The sequence below is a fragment of the Xenopus tropicalis genome, chromosome 8 (genome assembly GCF_000004195.4).
Source record: "Xenopus tropicalis strain Nigerian chromosome 8, UCB_Xtro_10.0, whole genome shotgun sequence".
NCBI classification, from domain to species: Eukaryota; Metazoa; Chordata; class Amphibia; order Anura; family Pipidae; genus Xenopus; species Xenopus tropicalis.
Window position 1 is genome coordinate 135,801,653 of NC_030684.2, and position 19,625 is coordinate 135,821,277.

Consider the following 19,625-nt stretch of genomic DNA (forward strand, 5'->3'; position numbering starts at 1 on the left):
TTGTAATATAGGGGTTAGAATTGTAATATAGGGCTTAGAATTGTAATATAGGGCTTAGAATTGTAATATAGGGCTTAGAATTGTAATATAGGGGTTAGAATTGTAATATAGGGCTTAGAATTGTAATATAGGAGTTAGAATTGTAATATGGGGGTTAGAGTTGTAATATAGGGCTTAGAATTGTAATATAGGGCTTAGAATTGTAATATAGGGCTTAGAATTGTAATATAGGGGTTAGAATTGTAATATAGGGCTTAGAATTGTAATATAGGGGTTAGAATTGTAATATAGGAGTTAGAATTGTAATATAGGGGTTAGAATTGTAATATAGGGCTTAGAATTGTAATATAGGGCTTAGAATTGTAATATAGGGCTTTGAATTGTAATATAGGGCTTAGAATTGTAATATAGGGGTTAGAATTGTAATATAGGGCTTAGAATTGTAATATAGGGCTTAGAATTGTAATATAGGGGTTAGAATTGTAATATAGGGCTTAGAATTGTAATATAGGGCTTAGAATTGTAATATAGGAGTTAGAATTGTAATATAGGAGTTAGAATTGTAATATAGGAGTTAGAATTGTAATATAGGGCTTAGTGTTGTAATACAGGGGTTAGAATTGTAATATAGGGCTTAAAATTGTAATATAGGGGTTAGAATTGTAATATAGGGGTTAGAGTTGTAATATAGGGGTTAGAATTGTATGTGAAACATGCAGGATCAGTGATTACCACACACAGTATAACACACACACACACAATAACACACACACATATAATAATACTACAGTGAATAATTCATTACTTAGCCCATGTGAGGGGAATTACAGAGGGTAACTGATTATATTAATTCAGTATAACCAGGAGCCCCACAGCCTTTGATGCCTTACCTTCAGGCCCCACAAACCATGCAATGAGCCTAAATTCCTGCTGCCCAATCACGTGCCTGAGGCAAAGCTACTGACCCCCAGCCCCCCGGTGTATTATAGATTTGTAGGGGACTGGTAAATTATGCCCCTGTATCCCAGGAGTACTGTTGCCCAGAGTAGGGTTCCCAGTGTACAGACTCAGGGCTAGATAGAGAATTGCCTGGGTTCCACTGGGAGAAGTATAACCTGAAAGCTGTGAGTAACCCTTTGTTGCCCTGCGGGGAGAGAGTCATTGTGAACAATATTGTGAGTATTGTCTGACCTGGGATATACAAGAGACCTGCGCTGTAGTCTGTTAATCCTCCTATGTGGCTCTGTAAATGTAAAAAGTTCCTGTTTGTTTTGTCCCATAACCTGTGTTACTATGGAATTGCTCATAGCATATTGGGCTCCTTAGGGGCTGATTCACAAACACTGGGCGCACAATTCCACAAGTGCAGTTAACAAAAGCAGCCAATAAGCAATTAGCTCTGAACAGCCTATTACAAGTTAGAAAATATAAGGCCTGGATGGTTGCTATGGGTAACTGCACTGCTGCAATTTAGCACCAATATGTGTTAATCAATACAATAACTGTCTATAAATGGGCTGATCATACTTTTCTGACTGAGAACAGAAACCTGTAGTCATATATATATATATATATTTGTATAAATACAGATTTTAAAAGAATATAAAGAACACAATCTAAAAAAAGTTTTACTATTTATTATCTAGTATAAATAAATTTGAAGCAACTGGACTTGTTTAGTAATCATTGAAGACGTTTCACTACTCATCCGAGCAGCTTCTTCAGTTCAACTGACTGGTATGGGAAGTCCTCAGCATATATACTCTTCCACTAATCCAATCACAATGGCACTATGTAACTCAGTGGACAACAACATCAAGTTCACAAGGGAGGATGTCCATGAGAACAAACTTGCTTTTTTGGACTGTTTGATATCCATTCAAGAGGGGGGTATCTTGAAAACAGAAGTATACAGGAAACCCACTCATACGGATCAATATCTGTTGTTTGATTCCCACCATCCGCTGGAACACAAACTGGGTGTCATTAGAACTCTACACCACAGGGCGGAAAGTGTAACAACTGATACAGAGTCCAAGGACAAGGAATGTAAACATCTCAGAGGAGCACTGAAAGCTTGTGGCTACCCAGACTGGGCCTTTGTCAAAACAAGAGCAACTAAGCCCAACAGGAACACCAAAAGGAATAACCGTCCTGAGGCAGAGAGAAGGCGCAATATAGTCACCCCCTATGTAGCAGGAGTGTCGGAGAAACTCAGGAGAATTTTCAACAAACACCACATCCCTGTGTTTTTCAAACCTAGCAACACACTGAGACAAAAACTTGTACACCCAAAGGATCCAACACCAAAGGAAAAACAAAGCAATGTTGTATACGCAGTCCAGTGTAGCGAGGAGTGCACAGACCTTTACATTGGTGAGACAAAGCAACTGCTCTCTAAGCGAATGGCTCAGCATAGGAGGGCGAACACTACAGGCCAGGACTCTGCTGTCTTTCTACACCTAAAAGACAAGGGACACTCCTTTGAAAATAGCAATGTCCAAATTTTGGACAAAGAAGACCGCTGGTTTGAAAGAGGTGTAAAAGAGGCCATTCATGTCAAAGTGGAGAAACCATCCCTTAACAGAGGCGGGGGACTTCGACACCATCTGTCTGCTACATACAATGCTGTTCTAACATCTGTACCCCGGCAGTTTCAGAACTCTTCACACATCCATTCATGCAACTCTAACAAGTAACACCTGTTTGAAGAGTTGCATGATACTTGGGTAATCCTTTCAAAGTAACTCCACAGCATTCACACCTCTGTGAGTTTCAGATGTCACCTTTCTGAAGAGTTACATAGTGCCATTGTGATTGGATTAGTGGAAGAGTATATATGCTGAGGACTTCCCATACCAGTCAGTTGAACTGAAGAAGCTGCTCGGATGAGTAGTGAAACGTCTTCAATGATTACTAAACAAGTCCAGTTGCTTCAAATTTATTTATACTAGATATACCATGACCTGGATGAATGAAAATCTTCATAGACTTACTATTTATTCTTTGTGTCTCTCCCTATACCTATTCCATTAGGTACGGGAGAGAGGTGGGTGGAATGTGAGTTTGTGGGTCAGTTGGGACAGGGGAAGGAATACAGGGAATTAGTAGCATTAAATACTCACACAATCCCTTCTATGCCCAGTGGCACTGGCTGCAATAACTGCCCCCTGTTATGGTACCTCTGGGTTGGGGGAACACTAGCGATGCACCAAATCTTGGATTCCTCCAAGATTGATGAGAAGACATGGAAATGGGTAAATAGATAGACTATGTGAAATAAAAATGTTAGATAGGCAAAAATGTACGTATAAAGGCTGGATCTCTAACATAATAGCCAGAACACTACTTCCTGCTTTGCAGCTCTCTAAGCTGTTAGCAGCCGGTAACCAGTCAGTGACTTGAGGGGGCCATATGGGATACATTTTGTGAGTTTAATCATTTAGCTACAATGTATTTCTTAATATCCCCCATTGCTGATTGCCATTCATTGCCACTTTTTTTTATGGAAATTAGAGCTTTTGCTGCATAAGGTGATTTCTTAGTACATGTTTAGTGGACATATTATAATGGAGTAAACATGAAATAAACCCAATAGGGCTGTTCTGCCCCCAATAAGGGGTAATTATATCTTAGTTGGGATCAAGTACAGGTACTGTTTTATTATTACAGAGAAAAGGGAATCATTTAACCATGAAATAAACCCAATAGGGCTGTTCTGCCCCAATAAGGGGTAATTATATCTTAGTTGGGATCAAGTACAGGTACTGTTTTATTATTACAGAGAAAAGGGAATCATTTAACCATGAAATAAACCCAATAGGGCTGTTCTGCCCCAATAAGGGGTAATTATATCTTAGTTGGGATCAAGTACAGGTACTGTTTTATTATTACAGAGAAAAGGGAATCATTTAACCATTAAATAAACCCAATAGGGCTGTTCTGCCCCCAATAAGGGGTAATTATATCTTAGTTGGGATCAAGTACAGGTACTGTTTTATTATTACAGAGAAAAGGGAATCATTTAACCATTAAATAAACCCAATAGGGCTGTTCTGCCCCCAATAAGGGGTAATTATATCTTAGTTGGGATCAAGTACAGGTACTGTTTTATTATTACAGAGAAAAGGGAATCATTTAACCATTAAATAAACCCAATAGGGCTGTTCTGCCCCCAATAAGGGGTAATTATATCTTAGTTGGGATCAAGTACAGGTACTGTTTTATTATTACAGAGAAAAGGGAATCATTTAACCATTAAATAAACCCAATAGGGTTGTTCTGCCCCCAATAAGGGGTAATTATATCTTAGTTGGGATCAAGTACAGGTACTGTTTTATTATTACAGAGAAGTTATTATGACAGGGTTTCCAGATAACAGATGTGGTATCCATGATCCATTATCCAGAAAGTTCTGAATTACAGGAAGGCCATCCCTCCATTATAAGACTCTTTCCTCCTTTTCTGCAGGAGGCTCATTGGTGGTGTTGATTTCTTCCTTTATGTTAGGAGGACCTTGTTCTGAAGAGAAAAATAGTTTAAAAAAAATGAGTCAGAATTGTAATGTTTCCAAAGTGTTGAGGTCACAATTATGCAAAAATACATATTGCAGCTAAAAAACTCCTGTTGCTGTAAAAACACACAGTTGCATAGATACTAAAAAAAGTAGTGAAACAGGGGACCAGGGAATATGCATTATGCAATTCTAGTGATGAGCGAATCTGTCCCGTTTTTGCTTTCAAACTATTTGGGAAATGGCGAAAATGGTGTGTGTCCTGCGACTATTTTTTTGATGCATGATTATTCTTTTGACATGCGACTATTCTTTTAACGCCCGCAACAATTTTTTTGATGCGTGACTATTATTTTGAAGCCCGCAACAATTTTTTTGATGCGTGACTATTATTTTGAAGCCCGCAACAATTTTTTTGATGCGTGACTATTCTTTTGACGTCCGCAACAATTTTTTTGATGCGTGACTATTCTTTTGACGTCCGCAACAATTTTTTTGATGCATGAGTATTCTTTTGACGCGCAACTATTTTTTTGACGCCTGCGACTATTCTTTTGACGCCCGTGACTATTTATTTTGATGCACAACAATTCTTTTGATGCAGGCGAACATTTTTGGACGTGCAGCGAATTTTTCAGCTGCAAATTTTTTCATTCGTTTCGCAAAACAATCCGCCAATGGCAAAAAACGGAAATTCGCCGCAAATCCATGCCTGGTGAAACAATTAGCCCATTACTAATCAATTCCCCCCTCTTTTGAGAATACAATTATAATCACTGGAGGAATCATATCCCCTGAGTATAAACATTATACCTGCTACAGACCTGTCCTTGCCTACAAATGTGGTAAGTTACTGAGCTGAGTAGGTTCCATGCTTTGCTGTAGGGAGGGGCTTCACCCCAATGAGGAGGGAAAACTCCTACTGCCTCTTTGAATTGTGGGTGCATTTGGTGTATTGTATAAACAGCAAAACATTAATGCTGAATCAACAGCCAGAGGCAAAATGCATTTGTTTCTATCTGCATATCTGATAATTCAGCTGTTGGGCAACTAAAGAGATAGAAGTGGCCGTTGGGCCCGGCTCCCACACAGTATTGAACATTATTTGCTATTGTGAGGCACAGTGGGAGGCACATACGGTGTTACAACTCCAGCATCAAGAAGGAACAGATATTACATTCTGCTGGGAGAAAAGAGAGAAGATTTTACAATTACTCACATACAGAGAATGAACTTTGCCTACATGTACCAATACACAGTAGAATACTTTAACAGATTAAATATCATAGTTTCCCGTGTGAATAGTACATACATTTGCAGTCCATGTGACTTGCTGAACAGAAAGCAATAAACCCTATATAACTCTATAAATGGCACCATAAGCAAAGGCAGTTCAGGGAGGGGTACTGAGCTAGTCAGTCAGAAAGTAAAACCAACCAAAACAAAAGCTGGAGAAAAGGTTATCTAATAAGAGAGTAAACTATCCCCTAATCCTACATGTAATAAAAGGCATTAAGTTTGCCCAGGAGCAGTGACCAAAAGCAGCCAATAAGATGTTTGCTGTTAAACAGATGACCAGTAAATGCTTCCTGTTGATTGGCTGCTATGGGTTACTGCTCCTGGGCAAATTTAGTGCCTTTTATTACATAACCCCATTGTCACATGTTCCATTTTGACCACTGTGGTCACTGTCCACTTGTCACCAGGGACCAGTGCTGTTAATGAATGAAGTGCCACATGGAAGGTGAAATGCTTTCATTCGCTAACATTACAATGGCTGATTGGCCGACAGGGGTGTTACTCAATCCCCACAGTTTTTAAACCGCTGATTTAGAAATATTGTATGGCAATTTAAAGGCTAATTCCTTCCCAAGAGGTCATATTGGCCTACAGGGAGCACGTCTGCACACAAAGTACCTTTCCCCAATAGAAATGTCCACTTCCATGCAGCCTATTATTGCTAAAGATTTGTACTATATACATTCTTTCAAAAGGGATAATAAGCCAGTATTCTACCCCCAGTGGCAGCTTGTTCACAAGGGTACCCTCTGGGGCCATATCACTAGAAATTGCAGTAAGCTCTGAGTTGCTGGACTCTTACCAGCACCCTTAGGGGTATATTCATCATGCTGTTTAAAAAGTGGAGTAAAACATTACTGGTGATCTTGCTCATAGCAACCAATCAGATGCCTTACTCTGGTTTTCTAACTGTTGAAATGTAATTGCTGATTGGTTGCCTTGGGCAACATCACCGGTAATGCTTCACTCCACAGCATAAAATATGAATAAATATATATATACCCCTTAGTCACATTGTGGGCATATTGGCTGGTAGCTCAGCCATTTCACTTGGGTTATGGTTGAAGTTCTAGGCCTCCTCTACTAGCTAATTCCAGCAGCAGAACCCTCTCCCTGCCTCCCTCAGCATTTGCAGCATTGTCCTAAAAATGAGCAAACACTAGTGATGGGCGAAATGTTTCGCCAGGCATGGATTCGCGGCGAATTTCCGCGTTTCGCCATTGGCGGATTGTTTCGCGAAATGGATGAAAAAATTTGCAGCAGAAAAATTCACCGCACGTCCAAAAATTGTCGTAAACAATACCGGAGTATAGTCTTGCGGTGTAAAAAAAGAATTGTCACGGGCGTCAAAAGAATAGCCGCGCGACAAAATAATAGCCGCAGGCGACAAAATAATAGCCGCGTGCGACGAAACAATAGCCGCACGACAAAATAATAGCCGCGGGCGACGAAACAATAGCCGCGTGCGACGAAACAATAGCCGCGCGACAAAATAATAGCCGCGGGCGACGAAACAATAGCCGCGCAACAAAATAATAGCTGCGGGCGACAAAACAATAGCCGCGCGACAAAATAATAGCCGCGGGCGACGAAACAATAGCCGCGCGATAAAATAATAGCTGCGGGCGACGAAACAATAGCCGCGTGACAAAATAATAGCCGCGGGCGACGAAACAATAGGCGCGCGACAAAATAATAGCCGCGGGCGACGGAACAATAACCGCGCGACAAAATAATAGCCGCGGCGACAAATGTTTTTTGTCGCACAACAGAATCGCTCATCACTAGCAAACACTATAACATTTCTTGGTAGGGAATTCCATCAAGCTAACTGCCCTTACAATTAAGGAACTATTTGTGTTCCAATGGTGCAACCGTCCTCCGCTCTCAGAGGATGATCCTCTACGGCAGGGCTCCCCAACCTTTCTTACTCGTGAGCCACAGTCACATGTAAAAAGACTTGGGGAGCAACACAAGCACCATAAAAGTTCATGGAGGAGCCAAATAAGGGCTGTGATTGGCTATTAGGGGCCTCTATGCACCCTATCAGCTTACAGGGGCTTTATTTGGTAGGAAATCTTGTTTTTATTCAACCAAAACTTGCCCCCAAGTCAGGAATTCAAAAATAACTCCCTGGTTTGGGGGCACTGAGAGCAACACCCAAGGGGTTGGGGAGCAACATGTTGCCCTGAGCCACTGGTTGGGGATCCCTGTTTTACAGCCATTGAGCAGCTAATCTAGTGGCCCACAGCCGGCAACTTTACCTCTACCTGTCACCGGTACACCTTGCACTCATTTTAGATTAAAATATGAATAATACGGATAATAAACATGGTACAATACATACACATATAACTGCAGTTGTTCCTTGATAAAATAATGCATTCAAATCAATTATATAGGCAAACTAAGAGCAGAAATGGGAATAGAACCCAAGACCAGACGCTGTTCCTTAAGGTGAAGGCGGCAGAACTGAAAAACCCCAACGGCACAGGGCCGGCTTCATCCCACCACTCAGACTGCCCATAAACCCATTTATATTTGGTATGGGCACATTCAAGGGATATGGGGATTCGTGGAGCAGATGTATTATTTTTTGCTCAAAAAAATAAAAAATGTTTCTGGTGACAGGTAGAGCCGGATATCTTATTGCAGAAATTAAACAGATATAGAAAACTCAAAATAAAAATCTATATTTAACTTCTAAGTAAAGTAAAATTTGCTGCCCAGAAAATTCCCATTAAAAATGTACAAAAAGTGCAAATGAAGCGTGGCAGGGCAGAATCCAGCTAATTACTCGTGGGCCTAATTATTAGAGCCGGGAAGGGTCGCCAACTGGCCAGTATTTTACTGACCCGGCCGGTAAAAATGATCCCTGAAGCCAACGTAATTAATAGGGAAGATGTATAAAGATGTAGGAAGGCCGGTATTTTTTCCCAGAAGAGTTGACAACCCAAGAACTGGTCCAACATGGAAAGGCGTGTAAGGCGGGTACCCTGCCCCCTGCGGCCTCTCAGCAACTCTCCCCTCAGCCTCTCCTTTAATTTACCCCATACCCCCGGTGCAAAGTACAACAAGGAAACTGGTTGGGTGCAGCCTATAAAGCTCTATAAAGTTCTATATGAAATGCAACCTCTGTCACACAGTCATTTGCAGGGCAGGAACTTTGGAAAAGAAACTTCTCCAGAGGCTGCAGCCAATCTATAGAGAAAGAAGATAATTTGAGACGGGAACCTGTGTGCGGAGTCACTAAGGTAAAGGGGGGTCATTTGCCAACACAGGGGCCAAAGCATGGGTATGTGCGCCCCTCAGTGCCCTTATATTCCTGTAACAGGATGGAGCTGGGCTCACTGCCTTCAACAACTCCCTGTTATGGGGACTGCAATGTCATACTGGAATATATAGTCATTTACTGTTCCTTATATCAGGATGGGCTATAGGGCAGGTAATGGGGCTGCTCTCAAACCTTAGGCTGTCTGTATGTGAATGATTTTGGTAGAGCAAAGACAATGTTGAGGTAACCATAGTTGGGGTGTATATATAAGTCCTACTAGTAGCTGAATTAACTGAATCGCTTTAAAAAGGGGTTAGATGGCTTTTTAGCATGTAAGGGAATACAGGGTTATGGGAGACAGCTCTTAGTACTGGGCCGATTGCCATCTTGGGGTCAGGAAATTTTTTTCCCCCTCTGAGGCAAATTAGAGGCTTCAGATGGGGTTTTTTGCCTTCCTCTGGATCAACTAGCAGTTAGGCAGGTTATATATAGGCATTATGGTTGAACGTGATGGACGTATGTCTTTTTTCAACCTAACTTACTATGTTACTATGTTACTATCACGCTGAGGAATGAGAAGGTATAACATCTTTTTGAATGACAGTTTGGGTCGATACTGTGATGTGCCAGTTGCTATACTGAGCCAACTTTATCAAGTGTAAACGTAAACGTAATCGGTGAAACTTCTGGATGACAGTGTGAGCTGGTACTGCGAAGTGCCAGTCGTCTTATAGGGCAATCTTTAATACTCATGTAAAAGTAAATTACAAAGTTATTAGCTGTTTCACCAATACAACAGGTAGGGAGAAATAGTAGTAACAATAGCACCATAAAAGTTCATGGAGGAGCCAAATAAGGGCTGTGATTGGCTATTAGGGGCCTCTATGCACCCTATCAGCTTACAGGGGCTTTATTTGGTAGGAAATCTTGTTTTTATTCAACCAAAACTTGCCCCCAAGTCAGGAATTCAAAAATAACTCCCTGGTTTGGGGGCACTGAGAGCAACATCCAAGGGGTTGGATCAATCTCTTTAGTCACAACTTTGATTGCATAGTAATTAGTGGTTGTAAGAAAGGTTCCAGCTCAATAACTGTTGGAAGTGAGCAGAAATTGGTTTCAGAACTAAGACTAACCTACTATAATTACATTTGTTAACATCGCAGTACGAGTATTAATAGAATTGGTCATTAAGTTGTGATAATTTAGTAGCCAAGTATTAGGTTACGGCGGGTACCTGGGCTTTCATTTTCCTACTTTATTTCCTTACTATTGGTTTTAACATAAGATTTTAACGTTCACCTTTGAGTTAGCTTCTAGTATGATGTAGAGAGTAATATTCTGAGACAATTTGCACTTGGTCTTCATTTTTTATTATTTGTAGTTCATTAGTTATTTAACTTTTTGTTCAGCAGCTCTCTAGTTTATAGTTTCAGCAGCTATCTGGTTGCTAGGGTCCAAGTTACCTTAGCAACCAGGGAGCAGTTTGAATGAGAGACTGATATATGAATAGGAGAGGGGCTGAATAGGAAAATAAGTAATAAAAAGTAACAATAACAATAAAACTGTAGCCTCACTGTGTAATAGCTGGGCTTTGTGTGTGTGTTTTTATGGGAGAGGGGATTTTAGCCTAAGTGGTGTATAAATAATATTGACATTATAATGATATGTTTATTGCACATAATTACTATGCTGAGATACTCGGGACCTACCGGAGTATAGTCTTTTCTTGGTGTGGTTGGTATATTCTATGTATTCAGATTCTACGAGAGTTGCTCCCCCATCTTCTTGGATTGGGGGGAACTTTTCATGATAATTTTGTTCCCATTCTGTCTATGATTTTGACTTTTTACTCTTAAATATGTTGAATTTTCCCTTGCAGATTTGGGTGTTTGTTGGAGAGGATGTTACCCACAATGCATCTGATTCAGTTGGTCGCTATTGGCTTGCTGTTTGGGGCATCGGAGTCACAGTCAGGTAAGTTCTGTGCCACAAATACATATTTGTGTCGGGTTTGGTGGGATTTTCAGCAACCCACATCACACATTGGGGCACCCCCTTTCTACTCATTCCTATGGGATTTTTATCATAGGGTGAACTCTAACTTTCACCCACTAATATATACACTTCTAAATATCACATAGGAATGAATAGAAAGTGGGTGAGCTCTACTCTCACATTTTGATAAATCTGCCCCATTGCTCTTAAATTCAGGTTTTTATTTTCTTACTCAAATTACAGTAAAAGCGCATAAATGAACGCAAAGTTCATATAAAAATCTTTATTTTCATTTACACAAAATACTACAGAATGTACTACATATTAGTGATGTGCTGGTCGACTAAAACACAACTCGCATCTGACCCTAACCTGCCCACACCCAGCCCGAACCCCACCCAACCGGGCTAGTCCCCTCTATTTATAGACCCAAGGCTGACCCGCCTATCAATGACATCACAAAAGGGGCGGGGTGGGTGTGCACCTATAAATCTAGCCAGCACAAATGTTGTACCAAGGTCAGTCTGAACTTCCAACCCACAGGTATCAGGCCTTCCCCTGCATCACTTCTATATATGTTTTATGCAAGGAAGGGATCCCTTATCCAGACACCTGTTAACTAAAAAGCTCATAATTATAGGAAGTTCATCTCCCATAGAGCCTATTTTAAAGCAATAATTCTGATATTAAAAATTTATTTCCTATTATTCTGTAATAATAAAACAGTACCTGTACTTGATCCCAACTAAGATATAATTACCCCTTATTGGGGGCAGAACAGCCCTATTGGGTTTATTTCATGGTTAAATGATTCCCTTTTCTCGGTAATAATAAAACAGTACCTGTACTTGATCCCAACTAAGATATAATTACCCCTTATTGGGGCAGAACAGCCCTATTGGGTTTATTTAATGGTTAAATGATTCCCTTTTCTCTGTAATAATAAAACAGTACCTGTACTTGATCCCAACTAAGATATAATTACCCCTTATTGGGGGCAGAACAGCCCTATTGGGTTTATTTCATGGTTAAATGATTCCCTTTTCTCTGTAATAATAAAACAGTACCTGTACTTGATCCCAACTAAGATATAATTACCCCTTATTGGGGGCAGAACAGCCCTATTGGGTTTATTTAATGGTTAAATGATTCCCTTTTCTCTGTAATAATAAAACAGTACCTGTACTTGATCCCAACTAAGATATAATTACCCCTTATTGGGGGCAGAACAGCCCTATTGGGTTTATTTCATGGTTAAATGATTCCCTTTTCTCTGTAATAATAAAACAGTACCTGTACTTGATCCCAACTAAGATATAATTACCCCTTATTGGGGCAGAACAGCCCTATTGGGTTTATTTCATGGTTAAATGATTCCCTTTTCTCTGTAATAATAAAACAGTACCTGTACTTGATCCCAACTAAGATATAATTACCCCTTATTGGGGGCAGAACAGCCCTATTGGGTTTATTTAATGGTTAAATGATTCCCTTTTCTCTGAGTGCTAGGGAGTCAGATCCATATACAAATGTGTGTAACTGGATATACAACTGATCACATGATGTTGTTCATTTTATCTCCTTTCATTTTCACCCTGGTTTACATTGCACAATACAATCATTGTGACTCATTTGGATGTGATTTTCTTGCTACTGGAATTGGCTCAGTCATAAATGGGGAGAGTACATTGCTTATGGCCACTGTGCCATTGTATGTACTTTGCAACAATTCATTTGCACTGAAAAACCTCATAAACCCCTTTATTTGCCTTATGTCCAATAAAAAGACACTTTAGTGAATTATTTTATATATTTTGCAGGCAGATTTACTGTCTCGGCAGGACCACCGGTGTCTGCTTCCATAGGTTCTAATGCCGCACTGCATTGTAACTTGGTTCCTCAGATGAACGCTGAGAACATGACAATTAGATGGTTCAGAACCTCATTCATTCCCTATGTGCATATGTACAATCGAGGGGAAGAAGACCAGTCAATGCAGATGGTACAGTTTGCTAACAGAACAGAACTCCTGAAGCAGAACATCACTAGGGGAGGCGTGGCTTTGCTGATCCGGAACGTCACATTTCAGGATTTGGGGACATATTTTTGTCATTTTGAGTCGGATAGGCTTCATGGGATGACGACCGTTCAGTTAAACAGCACCGGTAAGCTACTATTATATTCTTATTTTTGGGATGGTTCCCCGTTAAGCTAAGACGCTAAGGCTAATGTAGATGGGGTGCACATAAACAAGTGCTAAGAATCTGTCCCTACACTCCAAAAAGCTTATTTTTGAAAAGTAGGGGCACATGGAACAGAATTTATATATATGAATATGGACTGACAGTGTCAGAAACATGTCAAAGAGATTCTGTCATGTTTTTTACTAAACGCATACATTAATATCGCTTCTTCAACATAATCCTGCATTGAAATCTGTTTCTCAAAAGACCAAATTTAATTTTGAAAATTGTCATGGGGCTAGCCATATTCTTAGCTTCCCAAGTGGCCCATGTGACCTGTGCTCTGATAAACTTCAATCACACTTTACAGCTGCGCTGCAAGTTGGAGTGATACCCCCCCTCACCCCCATCAGCCAATCAGCAGAACAATGGGAAGGGAGCAAGATAGCAGCTCCCAGTAGGTATCAGAATAGCACTCAATAGTAAGAAAACCAAGTCCGGCTTGGGACTCCTCCAGTTACATGGGAGTAGGAGAAACAATAGGTTAGCTCAAAGCAGTTCTAATGTATAGCGCTGGCTGAAAGCTCAGACTCAGGCACACTTTACTGCTGCGCTGCAAGTTGGAGTGATACCCCCCCCTCACCCCCAGCAGCCGATCAGCAGAACAATGGGAAGGGAGCAAGATAGCAGCTCCCAGTAGGTATCAGAATAGCACTCAATAGTAAGAAATCCAAGTCCGGCTTGGGACTCCTCCAGTTACATGGGAGTAGGAGAAACAATAGGTTAGCTCAAAGCAGTTCTAATGTATAGCGCTGGCTGAAAGCTCAGACTCAGGCACACTTTACTGCTGCGCTGCAAGTTGGAGTGATACCCCCCCCTCACCCCCAGCAGCCGATCAGCAGAACAATGGGAAGGGAGCAAGATAGCAGCTCCCAGTAGGTATCAGAATAGCACTCAATAGTAAGAAATCCAAGTCCGGCTTGGGACTCCTCCAGTTACATGGGAGTAAACTCCTCATGGATCTGGACAATGTAACATAGTAAAGTAAAAACTCTAACAATGAAAATAAAAACCATAAAAATCATGATAGAAAACCTTTTAACTCCTCATGGAGCTAAGAGAAGATTCGGTGTTTGGTGAATTCAGTGCAATCCCACTAACAAGTGGCTGAGTAGAGTTTTCCTATCCAACCGTAAGTGCTGATTTATTAAAATAACATAGTATAACATAGTAAGTTGGGTTGAAAAAAGACATACGTCCATCAAGTTCAACCATAATGCCTGTATATAACCTGCCTAACTACTAGTTGATCCAGAGGAAGGCAAAAAACCCCATCTGAAGCCTCTCTAATTTGCCCCAGAGGGGAAAAAATTCCTTCCTGACTCCAAGATGGCAATCGGCCCAGTCCCTGGGGCAACTTGTACTAAAATGTAAGATCCACTTTTCCCATGATTCAAGGAAATATACAGCAGAAAAAGCGACAGTATATTCAAGATCAAGTTTTAAAACTCAGTCACAATTTATAAAAGAAAAAACTCAAATTCCAATAAAATTTACTTCCACTGACTTCTAAATAATCTCTTTCAAGTAACTTCTATACTCAAGTTTATTGGGGGGGTTCTTAACTGTGAGGAGCCCCCTGTGTTGCTTCCAATGCAAGTTCTGTTGTTCTAATCTAACTTTTGTTTTCTATAGAAATGAAGCCTTTCCCATCATATCACTGCCAACATGATATCCGCGCCATCATCATCGCCTGCTTTATTATGTACATAAGCTTGCTTTTATGTTTATGTATACAATGGATGAAGCTTAGTAAGTATCTAAAGATTTTCCATGGGTGTGTGTTGGGCAGACGGTTAGTTAGTTTGAAAATTTTGGTTGGGCAGGCTTAAGGGACCTTTACTATCAGTAGGAGTGTCAAGTTTAAAGCAATACCGTCACAGGAAAATATGTTTGGTACAAACCCCATCAGTTAATAGAGCTTCTCCAGCAGAATCCTACATTGTAATCTGTTTTTCCCATGGGGCTAGCCATATTCTTCATTTCCCAGGGTGCCACAGCCATGTAACCTGTGCTCTGATAAACTTCAGTCTCACTTTACTGCTGCGCTGCAAGTTGGAGTGATATCCTCACCCCCCTCACCCCCAGCAGCCGATCAGCAGAACAATGGGAAGGGAGCAAGATAGCAGCTCCCAGTAGGTATCAGAATAGCACTCAATAGTAAGAAATCCAAGTCCGGCTTGGGACTCCTCCAGTTACATGGGAGTAGGAGAAACAATAGGTTAGCTGAAAGCAGTTCTAATGAGTAGCGCTGGCTGAAAGCTCAGACTCAGGCACAAGGCACTGAGATGGCGCCTACACACCAATATTACAGCTACAAATACATTTGTTGGTTGAAGAATAAAAGGTTAAATGGCAGAGGGAATTATTTGCTGTGTAACAGTGTCATTTAGAAATAAAAAGTGCCCCATAAATATCATGGCAGTGTCCATTTAACTGTAACAATACATCAACTACTCAATTTTTTCTTTATCTTTGGGGTAAGCTGCCACACAACAGGATACAGATGTGCTGATCAATTAGATGTCTGTGTAATTTGGCTACACACAGGGATGTGCCAGTACAATGAGGCCACAACCTGACTTACACATCATATGAGTGGGGTTAACACTTAATTGCGCTGCTTCTGTAATGTATCTGTTTTCTTTAACAGGAGAAAAGAAGAAAGAAATACGTAAGTACATTGTTGTGTTGCCAGCACTTATTGCTTTTAACATAGATATATGCTATACTGCAAAAGAAAAGTTGTCATGGGAGATTTGAAGGGCGTGGATGAGGGAAGGAGGTCAGGTGACAGAAGATCAGCCCTTCCTTCCTCTTGTCCTGGAATAGCAATGATTGGCTGGGGGGCAGCTTTGTTGCTATTGGGAAAACCGGGGACAGATTTCAGAGGCGGGGACACTTGCCGGGGGCAATTTTGCCATTACAGAGGAAGCAGACCCTGCAGTTGCAGTAGGGTTACCACCCCTGCCGGCGAATGTCACTGGGCAGGGTGCGGGCAGTAATGTCACAGGGGTGGGGAAGAGGCGGGACCGTGATGTCACTGGACGGGGCTATGACGCTGTGATTGGCCAATTACCACATCAAGCTTAGTGAGTCCTGCCCATTTTTTCTAATTTGGGAAACTGGGCAGGAGGTTTTGTCCTTTCAGAAGGGCAGACAGGTGGCAGGGGGACCCAGGAGTGTAGGGGGCCCAGTAAGGCTCTAATTAATGAGCAATTTTAATGTTTAATTGTGTTGCATTGTGGTTTTCTTAACTATAACATGATTTCTCCCTTCCTTTACAGAAAGACTCCGGGCAGCCTGTGTGTCCCATGTGAGTAACTGTTTCACGACAATGTATATACACAGAGATATAACTGGGGTTATCTATAGAACTAGGGTTTTCTGGACATGAAAATAAATAGTTTTGCCATCAGAATGGATTTCAACTGGATTTGTTCACATTCTACATAATGGGTTTCAGGGATAAAGAATCTTGCACAGGGAATTCACCCCAACTGAAACAACATTAGCGCCCTCTGCTGGTATTAAATGTAAAATTCCAGTGTAAAGAGCAGCAGCTTGAAAATGTACCTGTCGTCTGAATGTTTCCCTTTAACTTGAATGGGCTGTGCCTTAAATATAACAATGTACGATTATGGTGTTAAATATGGGGATCAGACAGTATATAATACACAGATTTAAAAATTTGCCATTTATTTTACACTGCTTTTAACAACTTTCAAAAGTAAATCATTTTACACAGCATGATAAAAAGGCCCCCGACAATACTGATGTGTCTAAATATATATATATATATAATGCACAAGAGCCATGGTGAGTATCCTGTAAATTATATCCTTATAAATGCTGCTTAGTGATGTCATCAGTTATAATCACTGCTTAGTGATGTCATCAGTTATAATCACTGCTTAGTGATGTCATTTCTGTCACATGACTCACTGGTATGTGATTAAAACTGATAATAGTTTAACATCTGTCACTCCAAGGAAACCGAAATTCAGCTACTCAGGAACCTGTAGTCTAAATGAAAGATTGAGCCCATCAGATTCAGTTGGGAAGTTCACACTAGCAGCAGCTCAGCATTATTTAAGCCCACACCCTGGAGTCTATAGGCGCAAAGGCTGTGAGATGCGCAGGGACAGAGTTAAGCATCCTTACACGGGCATATAAAATCTATTGACACATTATTTGCATCTATTTTTTCAGGAGGGATTGTTTTATTGAAGTTCGGCATAAGGTATGTTGTAAATTTGTACTTTCATTTATACGGACTGTGAATAACTGCAACACTTTAATGGGAGAATATGGACAGGGCACCTCATCACTTTATAAAGGTTGTGTGTATATATATATATAGTTACATTTATGGAGGTTACATTTCTTATATTAGAAACTTTATCTAATGGAAATATAAAACTTTCTAAATATGAACAATTAAAAAGTCTGTTCCGTTTCTGAAATAATCAAGTTACACTGCACTCTCCCCTCTCAGCATCTGTCTCTCTCTCAATGCAGAAGTCGGGGTCAGAGTTTGATTGACAGGTAGGTCTAATGCTTCTTTTAGGGGGGGCTCCCTTTCCTGATAACTCACATAACTGACTCCAGCACAAACAAAATAAATAACTATGGCACAAACCCTGCAAGTAAAGAGACAGCAAATCTGTAGGCAAATGGTGCCAGCCCCCCAAAGGTTATATTAGATCTAACTGTCAATCAAAACCTGACTCCACCTACTGCATGAAGAGAGAACGAAAAGAGACAGATGATGAAAGGGGAGAGTAAAGAGCAACTTTGTTATTTCAGAACCAGGAAAGAATTTCAACTGATTATATTTAGAAAGTTTCTTGCTTATATGCAATTTTCATTTTATTGTGTACATTTTATGAATTAAGTGTAACACCATGTGGTGAGGTTGAGTTATTGCACAATCCAACATTCTGAATGTAACTGTGTTGAAAGAATTTCAGTGGAAACATTATTAAACCTGTTTGATATCAGTTAGGCACATTTCACTTGACCATAGGGTATATACTGAATGCACAATCACTGGCTGTTATCATTGATAAAGGCCCTAATAAGGACCAAAACTTTAGCAACATGCATGTATGTAAATAAATCATGATTTTTTTTTTTAATATATGAGAGTGCTGGTCCTATTGAAAGCTTTTAAATTGACATTGACCAAACACCTTTGATGTGGATTGTATTTATCTTAAAAAACATTCTTTTTATTGTAGGCAAAGAGAACTTGCTCCAGAAATAGGAAGGCGGGACTCAATGGGAAGAGCAGCGGCTTTATACAAAATGTCCCTCTTTTATTCTCATCTTATGGAAACTGCAATTTTATGACAGACTGTGATTCTGCCGCATTGAGAGTTATTCCTTGCCAATTCTGCCATCTCTCCGACTGTGACTCTACAGGGCAGGGATCTCCTTCCTCCGGTCTCTTAAAAGCACTTTATTTTTTGTTTTGATGCCTGAATGTTCTATTATTGTATTGTCTTACGGCATTTACAGTTATATGAATGTATCAATGGAGTCACCTCGCTGGGCTGGGCCTGTATAGAGCTCCTGGTAAAACATTCTAAATTACTAAAATTGATTTTAATGCCCATTTTATTGACTTAATTACCTGAAACTGTGATGAAATTAAACAATTGTAAATAAACATTTAGAAGGTTTTACTTTTTTGCTCCTCTTGGCAGTAAATGGAAGTTCTAGTCCATTCTCACCTAATAGAATGATATGGTCTCTGAGAAGCTGTGTATCCATCTGTTCACTGGAGCTTAATCTAAATATGTTCCTTGTATTGGTATTATTCTCCAATTATTATTTTATCTGAGTACCCATGAAGCTTCATTGGCTCAGGATGTGGATGACAATCACTCAGGACACATTTACACAGCTGCAAATCAATTACTGACAGACTCTATCCTGTTGGGTTGCGCCTCTCCATTCTCCCCGATTCGGCAGCTAATCGGCCCGTGTATGGGCAGAACAGAGCTGCCTGGCCGACCGATATCTGGCCTGAAATCGGCCAGATCTCGATCGGCCAGGTTAGAAAATCCGGTCGGATCGGGGACCGCATCGGCTCGTTGATGCGGTCCCCGAACCGACTGCCCCATAAGATCAAATGTAATCCGATCGTTTGGCCCCAGGGCCAAACGATCGGATTATTTTTTTTTCAAGTCCCTTCCTACCCGATATCGCCCACCCGTAGGTGGGGATATCGGGTGAAGATCCGCTCGCTTGGCGACGTCGCCAAGTGAGCGGATCTTATAGTGTATGGGCACCT

At 40.6% G+C, this 19,625-nt stretch overlaps 1 protein-coding gene across 1 annotated transcript in view; it reads left to right on the plus strand.

Annotated features, from left to right (window-relative positions):
- The window catches only part of LOC100495374 (butyrophilin-like protein 2), a 53,723-nt gene extending 37,636 nt beyond the window's left edge, over positions 1–16,087 (plus strand). The window contains exons 8-11 of the mRNA XM_031891827.1: positions 10,966–11,060; positions 12,902–13,246; positions 14,960–15,076; positions 15,978–16,087. Of these exons, the coding sequence (XP_031747687.1) occupies positions 10,966–11,060; positions 12,902–13,246; positions 14,960–15,076; positions 15,978–16,087 (667 nt within the window). The remainder of the gene's footprint in view (positions 1–10,965; positions 11,061–12,901; positions 13,247–14,959; positions 15,077–15,977) is intronic.
- The last annotated feature ends 3,538 nt before the right edge of the window (positions 16,088–19,625 follow it).